The sequence below is a fragment of the Pagrus major genome, chromosome 7, assembly GCF_040436345.1.
Source record: "Pagrus major chromosome 7, Pma_NU_1.0".
NCBI classification, from domain to species: Eukaryota; Metazoa; Chordata; class Actinopteri; order Spariformes; family Sparidae; genus Pagrus; species Pagrus major.
Genome location: NC_133221.1, coordinates 27,190,051 through 27,210,351, shown reverse-complemented (window position 1 = coordinate 27,210,351; position 20,301 = coordinate 27,190,051). Strand labels below are relative to the sequence as shown.

Sequence of the window (20,301 nt, the reverse complement as noted above, 5' to 3'; positions counted from 1 at the left end):
GCATATTTGAAGGCTTGGACAAAGAAAGCAAGCGGAGAGAGAGAGAGCGAGAGAGAGAGAATGAAAGTTATTGTGATTGTTTTATCATGCTCCATTGAGTTTGACATTTCTACAGTCCTACAGGTTGCAGTGTTTCTTGCTCTTTTCATCTTCTCCCTCTCTCTCTCTCTCACACACGACCACACACACGACCACACACACGACCACACACACATACACACACACACACACACAAACACACACAAACACACACAGGACAGTGACAAACTGGCCCTATGCTCTCTGGTTCCCTCAAACCTCGCAGTGCTGGCAGCCAAAGCCCCCTTTTTGCTTCAAGGATTAAAATGTGGATTAACACATGTACACACATATAAGCATGTATACACACATACTTATACAGAGCAGAGAACGACACAGACCGTGGAGCCAGTGGGGGGGGTTTGGAGTCACCCACGTCATATTTTACAGTAGCTTTGTTCTGCAGCTTTGCACTGAGAGAAACTTCACTCAAACATTTTATAATATAAAACCAGAGTCTGTCTGTCAGAAGTTTCTTACAGATTACTCAACAGTTTTGGCATCTGAAAATGTTAGAACATGGCACTGTCTGTTGTTTTCAAATACATGAATGATTCAAAGTGTCTGTCAGTGTTCAGACTCTGCCTCTATTACAACTACAATGAAGTTGAGACACTTATTTTTCTTATTGTAAATTAGATGCCAGTGGCATGTTTCAAACAAGTTCGGACAGGGGCAACAAAAGACAGAGAAAGTTGTGGAATGCTTATGAAGCACCTGTTTGGAACAAGGAAAGGGGTCACGTTTGTTAAACCACTGTCAGTTAACACAGTAGGTTTGCAAATGATTGCATTCTGTTTTTATGGATGTTTTTACACATCCCAAATTTTTTGGAACCGGGGTTGCACGAACACTACATGGGTCTCTCTGCATACGGAGTTTTATCATGTGGATGGATATGGATTGAGCAGAAGCTCATCGCCTTTATATACATTTTCACTTGTTTTAAGGAAAACAAGATTTACAAGTCACTGCTAAAGTAAAATGAAGATATCTCCTACAATGGACTATTCACTGTATTATTCACTGACTCACTGTCTAAGTAGTCTGAATGGACTGAATTTGGTCCAAGTGATGCAGTTTTAAAAAAAGAGCATAGTAGCTATTTTAAACAGCAAATGACCATGGGAAAATATGCGCCAAGATCTGGGACAAACCCTGTAATGCATGGCCCTTTCTCACACAACTTTGGGTAGAAGAAGACAGATGGCTAAAGGCTATTTACTTCCAATGAAATCAGAATTCTCACTTGTATAAAACATACGTGAACAACAGTAAGTCAATAAACCTGTTCAAGTTTTCTGAATAGTGCAGAAGCTAGCAAGAATAAGAAATCCAGCTATAAAAAGCCTGAAAAGCCGGTGGTTAACGCAGGAGTACAGAAAATCGTAGCAATTTAGATGATACATTATCTCATGCAGTTGCATTGGTGTGAACTAGCAGGTTTTCGGAACGTTGCAGACTGGCACATTACAAGTAGTTGCAAGTTTCAACTTGCCTCGTCGACAAATCTTTGGTCTGAGCTGCGCTTAGGGAGACGGTGATGCATTCAGTGCAGGCACAAAAACTGAAATTCATACCAACACAACAGATAATATGTTGTGTTTGTTAATTTGGATTTTCACGCATCATTAATGCGACTAACCTGAAGTGTTAATTGGCCAGTACAGCAAATTAAGACTATTACAGTTTGGGTAATGCTACATACTAACTACCAATAATGTCACATGATCATTTCATCTCAGAAAAGTCTCAGAAATGTTACTTCTTTCCAGACTTTCTGATCACATATCTAGAAGTGACAAAAAACACATTTAATCAATGGTATAGACCTTTTAGACCTTTTTTCACTCCAGGCGTTTTGACTTGTCATAGTAGGAAATGCACATGTTTTGTTATATTAACAATGGCCAGGTTCTATTGAAGTGAACCAGGCTGTAGCCACTGAAGTATACATGTCCACATCAAATACACCCCATGATTTTGTACATTTTAACACCATACACAGAGACACACTCTCATCCTCACACCTTAATCCACTCATTAAAGACCACTATTCACCACTGAATTCCCCGGAGGTTGGGGTTAGACTAGATTACGAAAAGAATGAGAGCCTAATCCATTTGCCTGTAAAAGCAGTATATAATTGACCATAAAGGTAGTGCCATACAGGAAGCTCAGATCGTTTTATCTCCCCTGATAAAAACACTTGTGGATTTAGAATAGCCTCCTTCCCCCCTACACACACACACACATACACAACATCCGAACGAGCAGAGGATTAGCAGTATTACACTACAGCATTCCCCAGAGGTACGATCACCTGGTCTTCAGCATCAGCACAGATCACAAACTCGTTGGCATTGCTTTATATCTGATTGTAATGGGGGTCTCGCATTCCTAAGCTGTTGATAACAGTGTTCAGTCACTCCAGATTACCATGGAAAGGGTGTATTAACTACAGGGCTGGCACACAATGAGTTGTGTATGTATGTGTGAATGTGGGGGGCCCAAAGCTCTTTGTTATCGTTGGGCTGAAACCAAAATGCTAGGCTTTGGTGGGAATGTGTAATCAGCAGGTCATTCTGGATTCTGTGGCAAATATGCACCATTTTTCAATTAGTTAATTTTTTGGAGCTGTAGAGGTAGAATTAACTGACCAAGCATCCGCTCAACCAGTAAAGACGTCTAATGCTTCCTTACATTTGCTTCCAGTGCACCTCCAGGCTGCTGTTGACTAATAAGAGCAGCCCAGTACATACAATACTTGCAGCATCTGAGCCAAGAACCACAAACTATCAGATCTTTTGGTTTTCTTCACAAGTCGGCACATTGGCGCAATATTTACCTCCTTTCTCACTCTGCCTAACTCTCTATGAATTCCTGTGTTTACTAGCTAGTTGCAAACTATGGGTTTTTGGCAGCCTGCATTGATGAAAGTGGTGAGACTGAACCAAAACAGTGAAGGCCTTGAAACTGAAACATTTTGTTGAAAGTCGCTAAAACACATCGAGGAGCTCAAACAAACATCAGTGCCAGGTGAAACTTCATCATTGAATTAACTCTATGAGTGACGCCTTTCGCATTACAAACAGTCTGATCCATTGTTAATATCGGGCGTTGTCAAACTGACCCTGGGGCAGACAAAGAACACACTGGAAGATCACATCTGGGCTGGGAATATCTTTGAATACCTCAGGAGGAGAGGTCAGACGTCAGTAGGGAGAAAGGCATCTAGTAGGCTCGGGCGGAATCTAAAATTTTATATCACATTATTGTCCCGCCCCAAATGTCACGATACATGATATCGTTGGCGCTCCAACCAAAGGAATGGCGCTCTGTGATGGACGCAAATTTGTGGTGTTGCCCTGTTGCTTAAGGGAAAAGGCAACATGTGGCCTCATTCAAATACCTTAGCTCGCCATTAACTCCAGCTTTAAACCTGAAATACTGCCAAATTGTCAAATTCTTAGAAACTAAGTCCTCCTTGTCTGTATGTCAAAGTGCCACAGCGCTTGTGCATTTTTTTCCAATACTAAAGCCCAAAGATCAGTAACAGCTGTTTGATATTCAACATTGTGAAAACTATCACGATAGCAAATATCACGATATTCAATGATATCTATATCAGCCCAAGGCCTAGCATCTAGGCTACCTTGCTTAGCCTGCTGACATTATGAAGTGGAGTCAGAACACCTACAGAACACACAAATGCAGCAACGACGGAAGCTTAATTTTTGCTTCCAAATACATTTGTCTAAACTGGAGGTTTGTTTACAACCTGTACACTCTTCTGACTGCTCGTGTGTTGCCCCCATGGACTTGCAATGATGCCATGTCGCACTTGTTGAGTACCGTGGTCCAATTACCATTAGGAATGATGCACAAAGAGCACAACTACAAGATCCAAGTTGAAGTAGGACAGAGTTTTGATGTAAATGAAAATTGAAATGTGTTAAAAATCATGCTAGTATAAGAAAAACAAAACTATCTGAAGTCTGTTGTCAGGGATAAGGACACACTGAAGGACACATAAACAAATGTTTGTTATTTTGTCCTCACCCATAAATGCTTGCATCTTTCAGTAAGCTGTAAACTCTTTTCATTGGAACGCCTTGTTACCGGTGTGACACAAATTTTAACAGCAAGTCAAGGTCCGGTCTCTAATGTGAATTTCAGCTGGGTGTTTTACAGACTGCAGTGGCAATAATTAGCTACCTTTTCCCTGGCTGTGGCTCATTACAAGTCCACAGTGAGAAGCGTAGATGGCGAAATAGGGTATTGTTAAACTCGGCTTAATTAAAGCAGCCAATTAAAACACTTATCACATTAGTCAGGTGTGCTCTGGAGAATGTATGCATTTAACTGGTTAAAAAATGAGGAAAAGAGAAGATCACTATCTATCACTGCTTATTAGTCTGCTGTGTGCGAGCCACTGTGTGAGTTGGTGGGTGTGTGTCAGAGGCCCCAGGGAAAAACATCTCCTCACTTTTGAAACTGCAAATTAGTTTGTGAATGTGTATGTGTGAAGGTGTGTGTGTGTGTGTGTGTGTGTGCGCGTCCCTCACCTCACAATCGTTTCCGTCTTGGAGGCAGCTTCGTGGAATTGCTCCTTGCTCTGTTCGTATCTTTGCAAATTCTAAGGACAACACAAGAAGACAGAGACAGAAAGTATTAGCTGGGTGTATTTTTCCTCAGTTTTTAATTTGTTCATTAGTGTGTCTTCTTTTCTCTTGTGTAGTAAGTGTGTTTCTAAATGGACAAAGGAAGGGAGGGATTTTTTTATTTAACATTTATTCACAGCATAATAATAATCTGTTTTCTAGTAGCTGCTTCACGCAGAACGCCTTTTTGTCCACTTGTGTGGCCATACATACAACCCTTGACATGTTTATGAATTAAAAAAATGGAATACTGTCTGACAAATTTTGTGTCAAGAAGCCATGCATTTTTTTTTAATTTTGATAGTGTGAGGACACATGTTATACATGTTTATGCCAAATATAAAGAGATGTAAAAAGATCACTTTTGAAACCAATAACATTGAGGAATGGGATATTATATTTTGGAGCGATGGGACCAATATTTAAAATAACATTGGTAACAGACATGAGGCAAAGTGTTGGATTGTAGAGTCACTGGCGAGAACTTTCTGTAAAATGTAAAGGAATAGTTTGGCAGTTTGGAAAATACACTTGTTCACAAGTTTGTTAAGAGTTAGATGAGAAGACTGATTCAAACCTGACGTACCAGATGGTTCGTGTAACAGAACCATTTGGGAAATCATCCTCAGAAACTGTTAGGAAAAGACAGGCACTCCAAAAAATGCTTGGTGATTGGATGAACCATATGCTGATCAAAGTCTATCACGGGCTCACTTCAACAGTGGAAGAGCGCAACCACCAGAGGAGCCAGTTGGTAAACCTAACTTTTACTTGAGTTTTGTCCTTTGCGCTTCTCTCAATGAAGTAATACTCTCAACACTTTTGAGATTACTGATGCTACAGCAGCTACGCTAACCTCTTGAGGAGCAGCTACTGGTGGTTTCAAACAGACAGTAGCTTCTCTCACTGGTCGTCACATTTAAATCACACCCATAGCTGCAAGTAGTTCCTCAACGCTCATCCAAACCATTGTGATTTGGCTCTAAATGCTTAGCTTGAAGCCTTACAAGACAGACTGGTGAGATGACGTGATTATATGAACTTGCAAATCCAGCCACCTGGCAAAGTAAGATGGATACAACTATGTCCACTATATAAAAGCTACTGGGGTTAACTTGACATAAAGACTGGAAACAGGGTGAAACAGCTAGCATGGCCCTGTCCAATGGTGAAAAAAAAAAAAAAAACACAAGCAAAACTTTCTGTTTCTATATTTTGGTTTCTGCAACGGTTAAACAAAAGATATATAAAATATTCATTAGTAAACTCTGGAGGTGCTAGTAGGCAAATATTTTATTTTTTACATTTTTTATCCTGACGGAGCCAGGCTAGCTGTTTCCCCGTTTCTAGTCTTAATTAAATAAAATTAAATAATTCTAAACTAAGCTAATTGGCAGCTGGCAATAGCTTCATAGTTAAAATGGACATAAAAGTGGAATTGATCTTCTGATTTTCCTCATATTTCACAATTCATATTTTCAACAACATATCTTTAATGGAGACTTCATTCTGCACTGTGAACATGCTTTTTTGTGTCCTCCTCTTTCTTAAACTCACATCCCATTGGTTTGCTCCTTTGAATGTCCCCACTTATGATCAAATCAGTGTTTTTCCTTCACTGCATTTATTCATCTTTCTCTTTCCCCCATCTGTAGCAGCTTCCCTTTCTCCCTTGACTTCCCATTTTGTGCCTCTTGGGTGTAAAAGTATCAATCCCTTTATGAGTTATCACTGCAGAATTTCACTTTCTTTTATTTTTTTTAAACCACATAACTTTACTGGAACCACAGAGGAAATCCTGGGCCCTGTAGTATGAAGGAAAAGTTATGAAGTTATATCTTCATCCAGAAGAAGGCTTTGCCATTCCAGCCTCTTCTAGCGAAACTAAAGCTCAGTAGTAATAAAATGCGTTACTCATACATTTTTTAAGAAATTGTGGATTCTGACTCCGCAGCTTGCCCGGTGAGCACCAAACCCCAAGCAAGCAGGCAATGGTATTATGATAAAACAAGCAGCTAATCCACAACAACTGCAGCCTTTCCTCTGCTGATCCTCCTTAGGCCTTCCAGCGCCAAGCTTTCCCCCCAAATATTTAACCAGCAAACTGTACCAGCTGGGGAGGGAAGGATGATGGGGGAAGAAAAGAGAGAAGAAGCTAGAAGGGAGGTAAGAGGAGAATAACGAAAGAGGAGCAGCAGAAGGCATGGAGGTGAGGCAAGAGAAAAGAGAAGGGGGAGGGAGAGGGATTTGTGAACTGGGATTTTTGGGGTAAAACAATTTGCCCTGACTACTTAGGGCTGGATTGGGCTCTGTATGTAATAAGTCTGTGCATGAATACACATAAGAAGGTATGCAAGGTACAAAAGAAGTCCTGCTTGTGACAGATGAACACTGTATTGATCCAAAGGGGCTGTTATTTAAAAGATTAAACGCACAAAGCTACGTATAGCTGAACGAATGTTTAAACTCCACAAAGAGATCCTCTCAGGAGGAAAAACAATGGGTGCTGAGCGATAAGACCCCAACTGATAAACTAAGATACGCAGTTTATGCTGTTTTATGTTTTTGGGAGGTAAAAATAAAATTTAATAGCCGAAAGCAAGGCTGGCAGAGTGACAATGTGTGCAGGAAGTCAGTTAATTAAGGATTGTGCGATCGTCGTACTACGAAAGCCCTGAGAGGCAAGTGGAGAAAAAAAGGAAAACGAAAGAACTTCGAAAGATTATCCTGGCAAAACATTTTGTTCACCAAATCATTAACACAAGACAGAAAACAACATAAACCAGACTTAGAAAATGGATCACCAGGATTGTCTTTCCTCACTTGCCTCTCTGGGCAGAGCACCATTTTTCATCTAAACAATACAAAAGGTGTTTACTTTTGGCTTGTGGTCCGCCCTTATGTTTCAGTTTTTACCCTCCAAGAGAAAAAGGTTGGGCACCCTTGTTCTAAAGGATGGCTTGCTAACTCACACAACCAACTTTCATGCCACAACCAACACTGAACCACAATATGGTTTTGTGACTGTGCAGCTAATAATAAAAATGGGATGTCTACCAATGTGAATTCATTTTGACAGATGGGACTTAAAGTCACGATTCAGACCAAATGCTGTAAGTGCATATGAGGAAAAGAGTTGCACTTATTAAATAAGAAGAAATCAATTAATTAAAAATGTGAAAGGCACTTTTTAAATAATGCAAATGCAATGGCCAGCACAAAGAGTCAGATTGAGAACACAACATGTTTAACAAAATGCTAAATAGCTACAACGTAATCCTTTGGGGCAACTCCGACTATCAAAGTTACATACACTAAAACTGCTTATTTTTGCCACTGTCATGCTGAGGTTGTGTTGTGTTTAACATTACGTAAACAATTCCGAGATAGACCTGTTTGTTTAATAATAATAATACCCCTTCTATGACCAGAAACACAAGTCTCGAGTGGACCTAAGTTTGACAGTCAGAGTTGACCCAAAGGATTGCGTTGCAGCCGTTTTGCGTCTGCCAGCTGCGGCGATCTACTGGACTGATCCCAAAACATCCTGGTAAGTATGAATCATTTACACACTTAAACATGTAAATATAAGGTTATAAATCATCATCACATACTCAACATGATAACTAGAATACTAAAAAATAGATATTAATATAAGTACTAAATCACAGTTAAATGTGTTTTTATTAATTTTATTCCATCCCACCTTGGTTTTCCACTCTTTATCGTTGCACCCTAAGTTTTGTCTACAAAACCGTGTGTACGCCACACATCTTATTTTTATCACTACAAGTTTTTGTGTAGTAAACTGGAGTAAGCATGTTTTGTGCTCCTACAAATTGGTTATACAGTACATCAAGCAGTGGCGTAACAACCGGCAGTGCATCCGGTGCAATACACTGGGGCACATTCGGGTGGACGAATTGTAAATCGTTGGTAGCATCATTGGGCCCCTGTGTCAACTATGGCGGGCCCCTTAAGGTACAGATCAGAAAATGCTGTTAGCATTGAAACGCGGTGTAGGACAACATCTGTTTGAGGGAGCGTATCATGACTTTCTGTACCACTTTTCAACCGTGGGTTTAACACGTACTGTTTGTGTCATAGCATATTCATATTTGTACAAATGACATTTGGTATATACACCCTCACATGTGCACATCCACCTCTGTCATGGTGTCAATAATGTTATTGAAAAAAGTCAATAGCAAGTAAAGTATAAAATTAATTTCATTTATTTTACACAAAGGCTACTATAAAAACTATTAAAAATGATTCAATAGATTCAATGAATGTTTTCTTATTTTCTTGGGTATTCATGTCATATACAGATGCAATGATGATTGCTGGGTAATGTGTGTATGTTGTTGCCCAATCTTTATTTGATCATGTGATAAGGCGACAAGTCTCCGCATCCAATCTGTCAAGACTGACAAGCGAAAAGAGCAGTCATGCCATTTAAACATAAAAGTGGTTGCATGAAAAGACAGGAGCAAAAAGAGCAGGAGGAGAATGTGGCAAAGCTCCCTAAATTAGATACGTTTGGGTTTTTTAAGAACACTGGCCAGCCCACGGACAGGCTCCTTCCTAGCACGCTACGCTGCTGCCTCAGTGATGTGTCAGCAAACATGCAGCAGGTAACCCTTTAGAAGCAAGCTAGCCAACGTTGGTCTAAATAATTATAACGTTGGGCTATTGTGTTAGATGAAACTTCTTAGAGAAGGCATACATGTATTTTATGCATTGATGTCATTCAAATAGCTGAGTATAAATGCTTTTTCAAGAGGATTTGGTGTATCCGGGCTGCCGTGCCCTTGTTTAAAAGCTTGTTATGATTTCAGAGTCAGGTCGCCGGCGAGCACCTGTTTCATTCTGTGCGTGTGCTTTCGTGGGTAAACTGTGCGCATGCCGATTTAGCTGGCCATGGCGTTGTTTGTTGATAAGAACTGCAGCTCTCTTCTCTCTTATTTACTATCATCTCTTGCCTCTATGTCGAAGAGGAATGCGGTTGATTCGTGAAGTTATTGTACTAAAATGCATGGAAAAGTCTGCGGTCATTTCAGCACAACAGTGAAATGGACAGCTCCCCTGCACTCAGGTGCTTGTTGTCATCTCTCAGAATTTTGACTGTCACAACACTATCCATGGTTCTGAATTCTCTTTGACTTCTGTACTTTGCAAATAAAATAGTCTAGGTAACACTGTAAAACCCAATACATGGTTGGTACTATATATATACGCCTAATTTTGTAGTAAGTGTAGTTGTAAGTGTGTGCGTACGTGTGTGCTTGGTAACTGATGAGCCCAAGGGCCCGTCATAATAGGCTGCACCCATCGTTACTAACTTACTCCACTGCCCTCAAGGCAATAAGGAGAGTGACAGTGAACAAGAACAGGAAATGTTGCTTGCTGAGAACTTCCTGCAAACCCTGTGGTTTTATAGAATTAAGGACACATTTTACTTCTGTCACTCTAGTACATTATCAGCATCTGTGTTTTTTTTTTTTCTTTTCCAGAATCATCTCCTATATGTACATTTAAAGTTTCAGTCTTATAAAGTTACCATCAAAGTCAATTTTTTTCCTTAAAAAAAAATTATTATTCTTTTTACCTTACTAAAAGGGACAAATGAAATTGTGTGGCATCACTGGTTGCCATGGTGCCGCTACTGAATTAAGGGGTGTTTGCTGGGTTTCTGATCCAGCAGCTGGCGTCTGCAGTGTACTTTTTACACTGGCACCAAACTGTCACCATCCCCCTCTTCCTGCTGCTCAACATAATTCCTACACTCCTTTAAAACTTCTTCACCTTCATACATCCGTTCATACATTCATCAGTCCTTCATTAGTCTTTGTGGTAACCTTAACCCCGTCATACTAACGAACTACATTTGCCACTACAGATGAAGGAATATGCTGGTTTGGTGTAAAATTTTGCTCTGCAATAAAATCTCAGACATTCAAACATATCGGCACAAGCAGGACAAGTAGACCTTTCAGACCTTGCTCAGTGTTTAAGCTCTTTTTGTAAACTTTTTCCAGCTACGTCCATCTACCCTGTAGCCAGAATAGAATAGAATAGAATAGAATAGGTGCTCCCAACATCATCGCTGCACTGATGCTTCTCTCTCTATGTTTTCATGCTTTCCATCTAAATACTCAGGCAACAATGATTCAATCAATTTTTTTTGAGAGAATGGATAATTTGAATGGATAATTGCTGGACCAGAGATAGGGATAAAAGCAGAGAAAACTGACGTGTGTGGTATTGAAAAAAACAAATAATGATGGAAAACCACTGTGCATTATTGTAAGGATGGCCATGAAAATTGCAAAATATAAACAGAATTGTATAGAGGCAGGAAAAACTTGCAAATGTGTGTTATGTCACAAAGCGTGTTAGCTGTGAAAAGGTGACAACAGCTGTATGTAACAGTTGTCATCCATCAATAATCAAACAGATTTCTGTTTCCCTGCTGATGATGATTGCAGCCATTCTCCCCAGCTGTCTACCCGATCACAACTACACTGCAACTACAGGAAGACATTATGTAAATTCAGTGCTAGGAGAACACTGGAGTCGTAAATTTATTTTCACACTTTATTTCTGTTGCTGTTGGCTAATTAAAACAGTGTAATTTTGTTAAAGGTAATGCTGGAGGAAAAAAAACAAAAAAACAAAAAAACAAAAACGCAATTTGCAAGCTACAGATCAAGATAAACAGCCTCTCAAAGAAGCTACAACGGGTCAGAGTAGAGCAATGATAAGGCCGTTCTGTTAAGACTGGTAGTATGCAGTGTAAGATGAAAAAATAAACAGACACTTGCCAAAGCAGCAAAAGTTCTAATTTTTGCAGACATCACAAACACTGGAGTACATGTGGGTGGCAAAAAAACAACAACTTTTAGACACACACACACACAGATGCACACAGACACACACTCCAACACCCAGGGTGCTCTTTGATCCAACTGTAAAAGATGCAGTCTTTTAACCCACACACACTCCCACTTCATCTAACCTTTTGGTCTGACCTGACGGTGGCAGTGGCATTCACTGAACAACACAAAAGAATTTTATATGGTGTCACACTATTGACCCTGGGCTCTGTGTGTGTACGCTGTGTGTGTGAGCTCTGAAAGATAATCTGTGTGTCATATTCCCTGTCCTACATGTTTGAATGTACCTCTATCTACATGAGCATTGTTCTTTAGTGTGCATGTCTTATCTTCTTCTCCTGCACTGTAGCCATTGAGGGGTCACAGGAGATACTAATGGAACACCTTGTCGGCTAATCGTTCTGACTAATAACTCTGTTAACGTTAGCTGGGACCCTGTAGCACACATAGACCACAGCTGTATGCATGTTAGTCTCCACTCTTTTACTCTGGCATACCCCCGTCAAAATAAAGATCATGACAGTGATCCCTGTCAGTGGAATATAACATCTAGAATGGGGTTGTTTCTTTAATTAAATAGAGAAATTTTGCTCTGGCTATGAAAATCACAATGTACATTTTTATTTTAAAGGAATAGTTTGACTTTTGCTTATATTTATTCATGTATTTATTTTTTGATGAGAGGTAGATGAGATAATTAACATGTCATGATTATTTTGTTAGTCACTACAAAAAAAAAAGACAAATTGTAGTTTTCCTGGGGGGTTACATAGCATCTTGGCCATGTGCGGTGACTTCCTGGTATGATGTTTGATGGTTCTACCTTTTGACAGAGCCAAACTAGCTGTTTACTCATTCTTCCAGTCTTTATTCAAAGCTAAGCTAACAATTTTCTGGGTATAGCTTTGTCTTTAGCATTCGAAATATGACACTGGGCAAGAAAGTGAATGAGTGTGTTTCCCTTAGTATTGACAGCAGTTTGCAACACACCAAAATAACAATCATAGACTTTGAAATGCAAATCACGTTAGCTTTATTGCTCATGTCTCCTTCTTATAAGCTCGGATGCATTGTGTGGCACCGTGGTTTGTTGAGCAAGTTACTACTAGGAGTAAAGTGCATCTTAATATCAGTTTGCTTATAAAATTTTGCTTATTAAGAACAGTTTACAAGGCTGCCTGTAAATTGGTTCAGACGTTAAATTAAGCGGTCTTCAATTTCAAGTTAAGACCTTGAAAAGAGTTAATGTGTGTTTGTGTTAGCTGAGTTAGAGGATAAGTTCACCCAAAAATGAATCCTTCTGTCATTGTCTCTCACCCTCATGCTGACAGAAGGTCACTTGGAGTTTTGCAGTCCACAAAACATTAGTGGAACTTCACAGCGAAACAGCGTTGCAGCATTCTCCTAAACAACTGAAGTAGATGGGGACTTGTTTTAAAATGTAAGAAAAACAACAACAACAAATAAAATGTCTAAAAGCTCAGAGATTCCAAATTGATTTGAAATGACGTTGATAACACTCTCGGCATGTGGTCGAGCTTGTGCACCCACTGCAGACGGTGTGCAAGTTAATGCTTTTAGCTTAGCAGCTACAGTAAAGATTTTGGCTTGAAAAGGGTCTAAAAATCATCTTTTCAAATCAATTTTTTCGGTTTGTTTTTTATTTCGCTTTAAAACAAGTCCCCATTTACTTCAGTTGTTTAAGAGAATGCTGCGACACTATGAAGCTCCACAAATGTTTTGTTGATCATGAAATTTCACCTGACTGATCAGCATGGGGGCGAATAGATAATAACTTAATTTTCATCTGTAGGTGAACTTATCCTTTACTCCAGCTTCTCAAGTTTAGTCTTACTTTTCTTGCTCTGTTTGGCAGTACAAGCTGCTGTTGGTAATGAAAAGTGTGTCTGTCCTTTCTCTGCCATTCTTGTCAGTAAACAATGAGCTCACAGCTCCAGCAGTGCGGCGCAGAGACTCCGGTCACGCGCAATGAGTGGTGGGTGGAGTCGGCGCAGGGTGGGCAGGTAAGGACAGGTTGATAGACAGGTAGGCTGTCCATACAATATCTTCGGGACGCTAAAATTGATTGGATGAAGTTCTTACAGCCCTGTCGCTGCCACAGAACATGGATTTTTCTCATTTTTTTACAAAGCATTTGATATTTTGATTGCTGTCTGGATGTTCAGAGATTTTATACACAAATAATAAAAAATGCTTCTGAACAGAATTACCAACCCCAGCTTTAACTCATATCTCATCTGCCCATATGTGGTTCAGCCCATCAAAACAAAACTTTTAAGTTACCGAACATGTAAAATACAGTCCAAAACATGCACTCTATACCCAAAAAGAGATGCTTGTTGTCCCCACACCTTTAGAAGTTCTGTGTCCCAGCCAATCATCACATTTTTCTGTCTCACGGTGCCTTTAAATTACCTCTGTTGAGGAATGTACACAGGCACTTTTTTTGCTCAGGCAAAATAATGAGGCAACTGGAATGTAAGCCGCAACTCTGCAATGTTTAGCAATGTTAACTTATTATGAAATTCATATCTTCATCTCCAGATGGGTACAGCCTCAGTGGAAATATTGCTAACAAGCTAAACTAATAAGCAGATTCGAAGCCCTCGCTGCAGCATATTGAGCAGATAGCTTTCCACAGGATGAAAGCGTTAAACTTTGACTCGGTCTACATAGGGCCCCGAGTGCATGCATTTCCATAAGAAAGTGCAATGCAGCAGAAAAAGTGGAGTTTTTAATACAGTATTTAAAAAGTAACTTGAGTTCTGATCAGAGGGCCATCCTGACTCCATCTAACAGGAACACACATACACATACAGTATGCTGTCTATGTCTACATGTTAAGTAAGTCCTCTGCCTCTCTGTTTGGCCAGGAAAAGAGGTAATGCCATTGGCATTGTTTAGAGTAAAGCCGTGTGTGTATGTGTGTGTGTGTGTGTGTGTGTGTGTTTGAATCTGCACACAGATTCAGTGTGCAGATATTTCTGGTGCACTACGTGGATTCCCTTGCTGACAGCATGTCAAGCAACCTGTCAGACTTGGAGGAGGATTATTATCTCCTTCTGTACGCTCTATTTCCACCAGCTTCAAACGATACCCTACTATGACATGAGTGTGTGTGAGAGAGGAGAAAGACAAAGGAAGAATTAGGCAGATAGTAAAAGGTGCAAAACTATATGCCCATATAAATAAATGTTACTACTGCTTTTCTGTATTGGCATTTTGTAAGACATGGAAACCATCAAACAACATACACTTCTGGATTGTCAAACAGTAGAATAGAGCGACTGACGAGTGCCAGGAACAGTGTTTCATGTCCTTTGTGTCAGCTAAACCCCAGATTTCATGTTTTCTCAACAGAAAAGCACAAAAAGTGCTCAGTAATATCCAAATGCTCCTCTCACCAAATGCATTCCCCTACATGTTTCTTTATATCACAAAAAATAAATAGCATCTTACTCTCTTAAAATCAACCAAGACTTTTATTTTTCCCCTTTTTTCCCCCTAGACTTTAATCGCAAGCACCCTTTATAGGGGTGGCAAGATTCTTAAAATCCACGATTCAATTTGACATCTCAGATCTCATCTCTGCCGCTTTTTCCATGAGGGTCGCGGGGATGTTACCGCCTTATCCCCCTTTCAGGGGGTTGCAGGCGTTACTGGAGCCAATCCCAGTTACTCTATGGGCGAAGGCCAGGGTACACCCCTGGACGAGTCGCCAGCTCATCACAGGGCCCTTTCTGATGGCAGAGGCTGCCACTTAAGGTGCCATCTGCACATCAGGAGCAATTTTGGGGTTCAGTATCTTGCTCAAGGATACTTCGACATGTAGCTCAGTTCCGCCCAGGGGAGCCGGGATTCGAACCAGCGACCTTCTGATCGCTAGTTACCTGCTCTACCCACTGAGCTATAGCTGCCCTCAATTTGACATTCAAATCCAAAAAATTTTTTCAGCATTGAAGGCTATGCTTTTGTTAGACAGCTTGATTTATCCTGGCAGCAAGTTCAAATAATATAACCCAAAAATAAAAACTTTAGAGTTGAAAATTAACAAGAAGAGTTTGTTACCAAGTTCTGTTTCTCAAATCTTTGGCGCCGCCAGGATTCAATTTCAAAGTACGCACAGAAACGGCAAATACAACAAATGGAAAAATACTTTTTTAAGACAAAATCTAATGTTTTCAGTATCAGTGAAATAACAGATTGCAGCGCCCACATGATCTGTGAGACTGTGGTTATTCTGACACGAGATAAATGGCTGCTGTGTGGAAAACCACGCTGTGGTCCGTAATCGCGGTGCAGACGAGTGAGTTTGGAGCTGACCAGAGGAGAGAAAAAAGAGAACGATATGACGCGACTGTAGCCGCCATGATATGACGACGTCGCCCCCGCTGAGGAGGAACTATGAAGAACTCAGCTGTGATGGAAAAGCACATAAACTGAGTCGAGTAGAGCCGAGCTGTATTGTGTAGAGGAGAAGGGACAACACACGCTATGCGCAATTGCGCACACACGCGCGATCGTCCTCTCAGATGCGGCTGCGTCTCTCCAGGTCACTGTGTGAGAGAAAGAAAAGCTCTGACTTGCTTGGGCAGACGTTGTTTGGTGTCACCCGCTGATTTGCATAATTTAAATATATAGCCCGCCGAACCTTCCAATCTGGCCCGCGACTGAGTTCTAATAGTTTACGTACTGTATTTCTCTGTCACTGTGTGCGCCTGTAATGCACTGGGACACGGAAACACGCTCAAAGTGTTTGTGTGTGCCTGTGAGCCCCTGCACTGAGATAAGGAAACGCCCGGTACCCAAATCACCATGCGTGAATGTTTGGGGAGCCGGCTGGACTGCAGGGTTTTCCCTGCCTGTCTGCAAAGACCATGGGTGATTTTGGCCGCCGCCTTGGTTCAACCATGTGTGCATCATGCACGGGGCCGTTCAGATGAAGCGTCTTTTGCGCACACTCAAACCCATTCAATGTAGACGTTTTCACCTTCAAAAAAATTACGCACAGTGCGTACAGGATTCCGGCTGACGGCGCCAATGTTTGGCAATGTGTTCAGTTCAGTTCCCCCCCACGAGTTAACCCTCTTCGCAAACAAATCAGTGAAGGATCTCTGAAAAGGAAAGTAAAAACATTTCCGACACTGCTGATTCAACTCCAGTGCCAGTCAGTTGATGGTCTTCTTGCACACAGCATAAGCGCAGCTACAGACTACCTGTAACCAAGCTGCGTTGTCTTTCAAGTTTTTTCTGTTCCTTAAGACGTGTGCCACACATGCAAATAGGCGTGGGTGGAGAGAAAAGAAATTGGGAGAATCGACAATCCTATTTTGATTTCGATGATCGAAATTTAATGCTCTTTTTGATCAATTTTCGTTTTAAAATCGAAAATTGTGCGATTTCCCAATGCATACGCTCAAATTTCTAATGTCAGTAGTTTCAGTTACATCCCAAACCATATATACTGTATGTTAATGCAAAGGGTGACATAACACTAACATAAGCCTAGCTCAGTTTGACTTGACTCATCTTGGTTCAGTTCAGCTGAGCACTTTGAGGAAAACTAAACCTCAGGAATTGAGAACATTTTGAGTGATCAAACAGACCAAAACAGAGGCATTATGTGGCTTCTGGTGCAAACACACTGAGCCTGCAGATAGACACATAAATCACACATTTACACATACAGTACACGTGCACCTGAATATACAGCATGCATGCAAAACACACCTCTCTCTCTCTCTACATCTGTCTGTCTCTCTGTCACGAGCGTGCACACACGCACACACACACACACACACACACACACACACACACACATACACACACACACACAAATACCCTTACATAGAGGTCTGTCTATAAACATCCTAAGCCTAAAAGCAAACACAGCTTGTGCCACCCGTATGTCAGCCTGCCAGTCTTCGTCTCCCTCTGCAAACCCAACCTGTTACTGATGAGACTAACACAAATAGCTAGGCATCTGACACCAGACCCGTGTTTGTGTGTGCATCTGTGTGTGTGTGTGTGTGTGTGTGTGCGTGTGATTGTTTCAACTATGCATAGAAACTATTCATCAAGGTAATAAATGTTTATTTAGGAAGACTGCATGATATATATATGAATACAGATTTTGTGATGTAAGCTTGTATGTGCCTATCTGTCAGTCATTTAAGCTGGACAAGATCAAGGAAGGAAGGAAGGACGATCAGAAGAGAGAGAAGGAAGGAGAGAATGCAAACCGGGAAGGAAGGAAGGAAGGAAGGAAAGGAAATCAGAAGGGAATGAAGAAAAGATAGAGGGAAGGAAAATCAGGAAGGAGAATCAAGATGGAAGGAAAAAAAGGACAATTAGGAAGGAAGGAAAGGAAGCCAGGAAGGGAGAAAGAAAGAAAGAAAGAAGGAAGGAAGGAAGGAAGGACGGATGGAAGGACGGACGGACAGGATTGGACATGCCTAAAAAGCCCAAACTTCAGATTTAACCAAACAGAAAAAAGCTCATTGATCGAGTCAGTGACTTCCAAGAACTCTATCCGCTTACGGTAGCTCATGGCAGACACTAAACGTAACCTCTAACATGCACATATGCACACATTTTTATTCTAACTACTGGGCCAACCATCAGAGATTCACTCCAACCTTGGATTGAGATTGAAATTTTTCAACAGCAGTCACACTCCGACGGAGTGTAAATTAATACAAAAGTGAGTCAATGAAAGACCGAGTGAGTGACTGAGTATGAAAAACTGGAAACACTGTTGTAATGGCAGCGCAATGTTGCCCCGTGTGACTCTGACTGCTCCCACCGCTCCCTTTTCCGGGCTGGGCTTGAATTAGCCATGGTAAACAGAACATAATACTTAGATTTTACACATAATGTCCTGTAAAGGTCTTTTCCATCTGAGAACTAGACGAGTGCTTCCCCCAGAGAGCCCGTGTAAAGGTCCTTCTTGTGTGGTGCCTGGCGAGGCTGAGACTTAACTCTAGACCGACGGCTTCCACACCTTTTCTGCCCGGTAAATGTCAGACAGATGAAAGGGAAAGAAAGGGCTTGTAAGGGCTCTCTGGAGATCCTCGGGCTGGCTAAAATCCCCTTTGAATCACATTTACAGACAAACCTTGCGCAGTGCTTTTTTGTGTGTGTGCTGTACTTGCTGTCTTATTCAGCTGTAGCAGCAAGTTGAGATGTACTTCAGGCATTATGTATATTCAAATGCATAAGTATATGGTTATGCATTGCACCTGCTGCATTGGCACTGTACAAAAAGCAAAGTAAAACTCAAGGGTTGTATTGCTTTAATACACAGGTACTAATGACAACAAGTGTACCCTCTAAAAAGGTTTCAGCGCAGTGTGACTGTCACTGTCACAGTAGTACTTATGTGTGTAAGAGCTGTGTTTTATAGCAGGTGTGTTGGACCTGACTCTTGTTGCAAATGTTCCATTATGACAGTTACAACAGAGACCATTTATGTCCATTCACTTTCAGTCGAAGTGCAGTGAAAATGCATATCATCATGAGGCCAATTATGTTGTGTGTTTGGGGGTGTTTTTATGTATACAGTACACTAGCTTTCCAAGGTTTTGAACTGCCTGCCACAAAAGCTTGATTCTGTACATTCAGATGGCTAAGAAGACATATCTATATTTTTGAACAGTTTTTCATGCTTTTATATGAAGGTTTTGACAACAAAAAAAATGTTTTGTGCATGGAAAACAAAACGCCGTACAGTGCTATAACCCAGGCATCTCAAACTCAAATGAGTTTGGGGCCAATGCCGGTGCACTTCAGTGTTCAGGTTTTAGCCTACAAGAAAGCGCAGTATTTCTGCAAATTCATTATCTATTATTAACATAATAATACAGAAATGCAAACAGCAGTTTGTATGCATTTTTACAGATACGTTTTTAAGAGTTGCAAATTTTGTTTTCCCTACTCTGAAATAATGTATTGAAACCTTGTACTGAACTAACAAATGAAATTCATTTTATACTTTATTTCTTGCCAGACACCTGGCAGCACTTCCACTCATATTTTCTTTACATTTAACAAAAAATGCAAACGAAAGTATACATCTGTATGCACATTACTTTTTAACAGTTTTCTCCTAATAAATAACTTATTTAAACCTTGCACAGGGCACGCCCCAGTAGTCGGTGTTCCCTGTGGTCAGACACCGATTACATTACTTGCCAACCACCCTCTCCTTATCGACGGACGGCAACATTACAAACATGCCGGAGGCGTCTACTCCGTGCAGCAGCAGGGACAGCACAACAGGAGTCACATTGAACTTTAAGCAGTGACAGAGTTACGTAGGACAGCTGAGTGACAGGACGATGGTGGAGGATTTGTTGTCAAAGCAAAAAGCAAAAGCGCCTGTTTGGCAATATCTCGGATTTAAACCCAGTCATAACAGAGAACCTGATGACATTAAGGAGGAAAAGGAGTTGAGCTGAGTTGTTGCCTCTCTGACAAGTTGGAGGTTGTGCAGCTGGTTTGCTCCTTCTTGTTCATTACTCCCACCGACTACTACTACTGCTACTACTCCCTGACATATTTAAAATGGATCTTCTGTTTATAAATGCAGAAAATGACTGGTGTTTTGCTCTTTAGACGAATTTTTGATGAACAAACAA

At 40.8% G+C, this 20,301-nt stretch overlaps 1 protein-coding gene across 1 annotated transcript in view; it reads right to left on the bottom strand.

The window, feature by feature from the left end:
* Nucleotides 1–20,301, bottom strand: part of chchd6a (coiled-coil-helix-coiled-coil-helix domain containing 6a) — an 87,656-nt gene that overhangs the window by 32,964 nt on the left and 34,391 nt on the right. The window contains exons 6-7 of the mRNA XM_073470225.1: nucleotides 11,777–11,798; nucleotides 4,647–4,717 (exon numbers count right to left, since the gene is read on the bottom strand). Coding sequence (XP_073326326.1) covers nucleotides 4,647–4,717; nucleotides 11,777–11,798 — 93 coding nt within the window. The remainder of the gene's footprint in view (nucleotides 1–4,646; nucleotides 4,718–11,776; nucleotides 11,799–20,301) is intronic.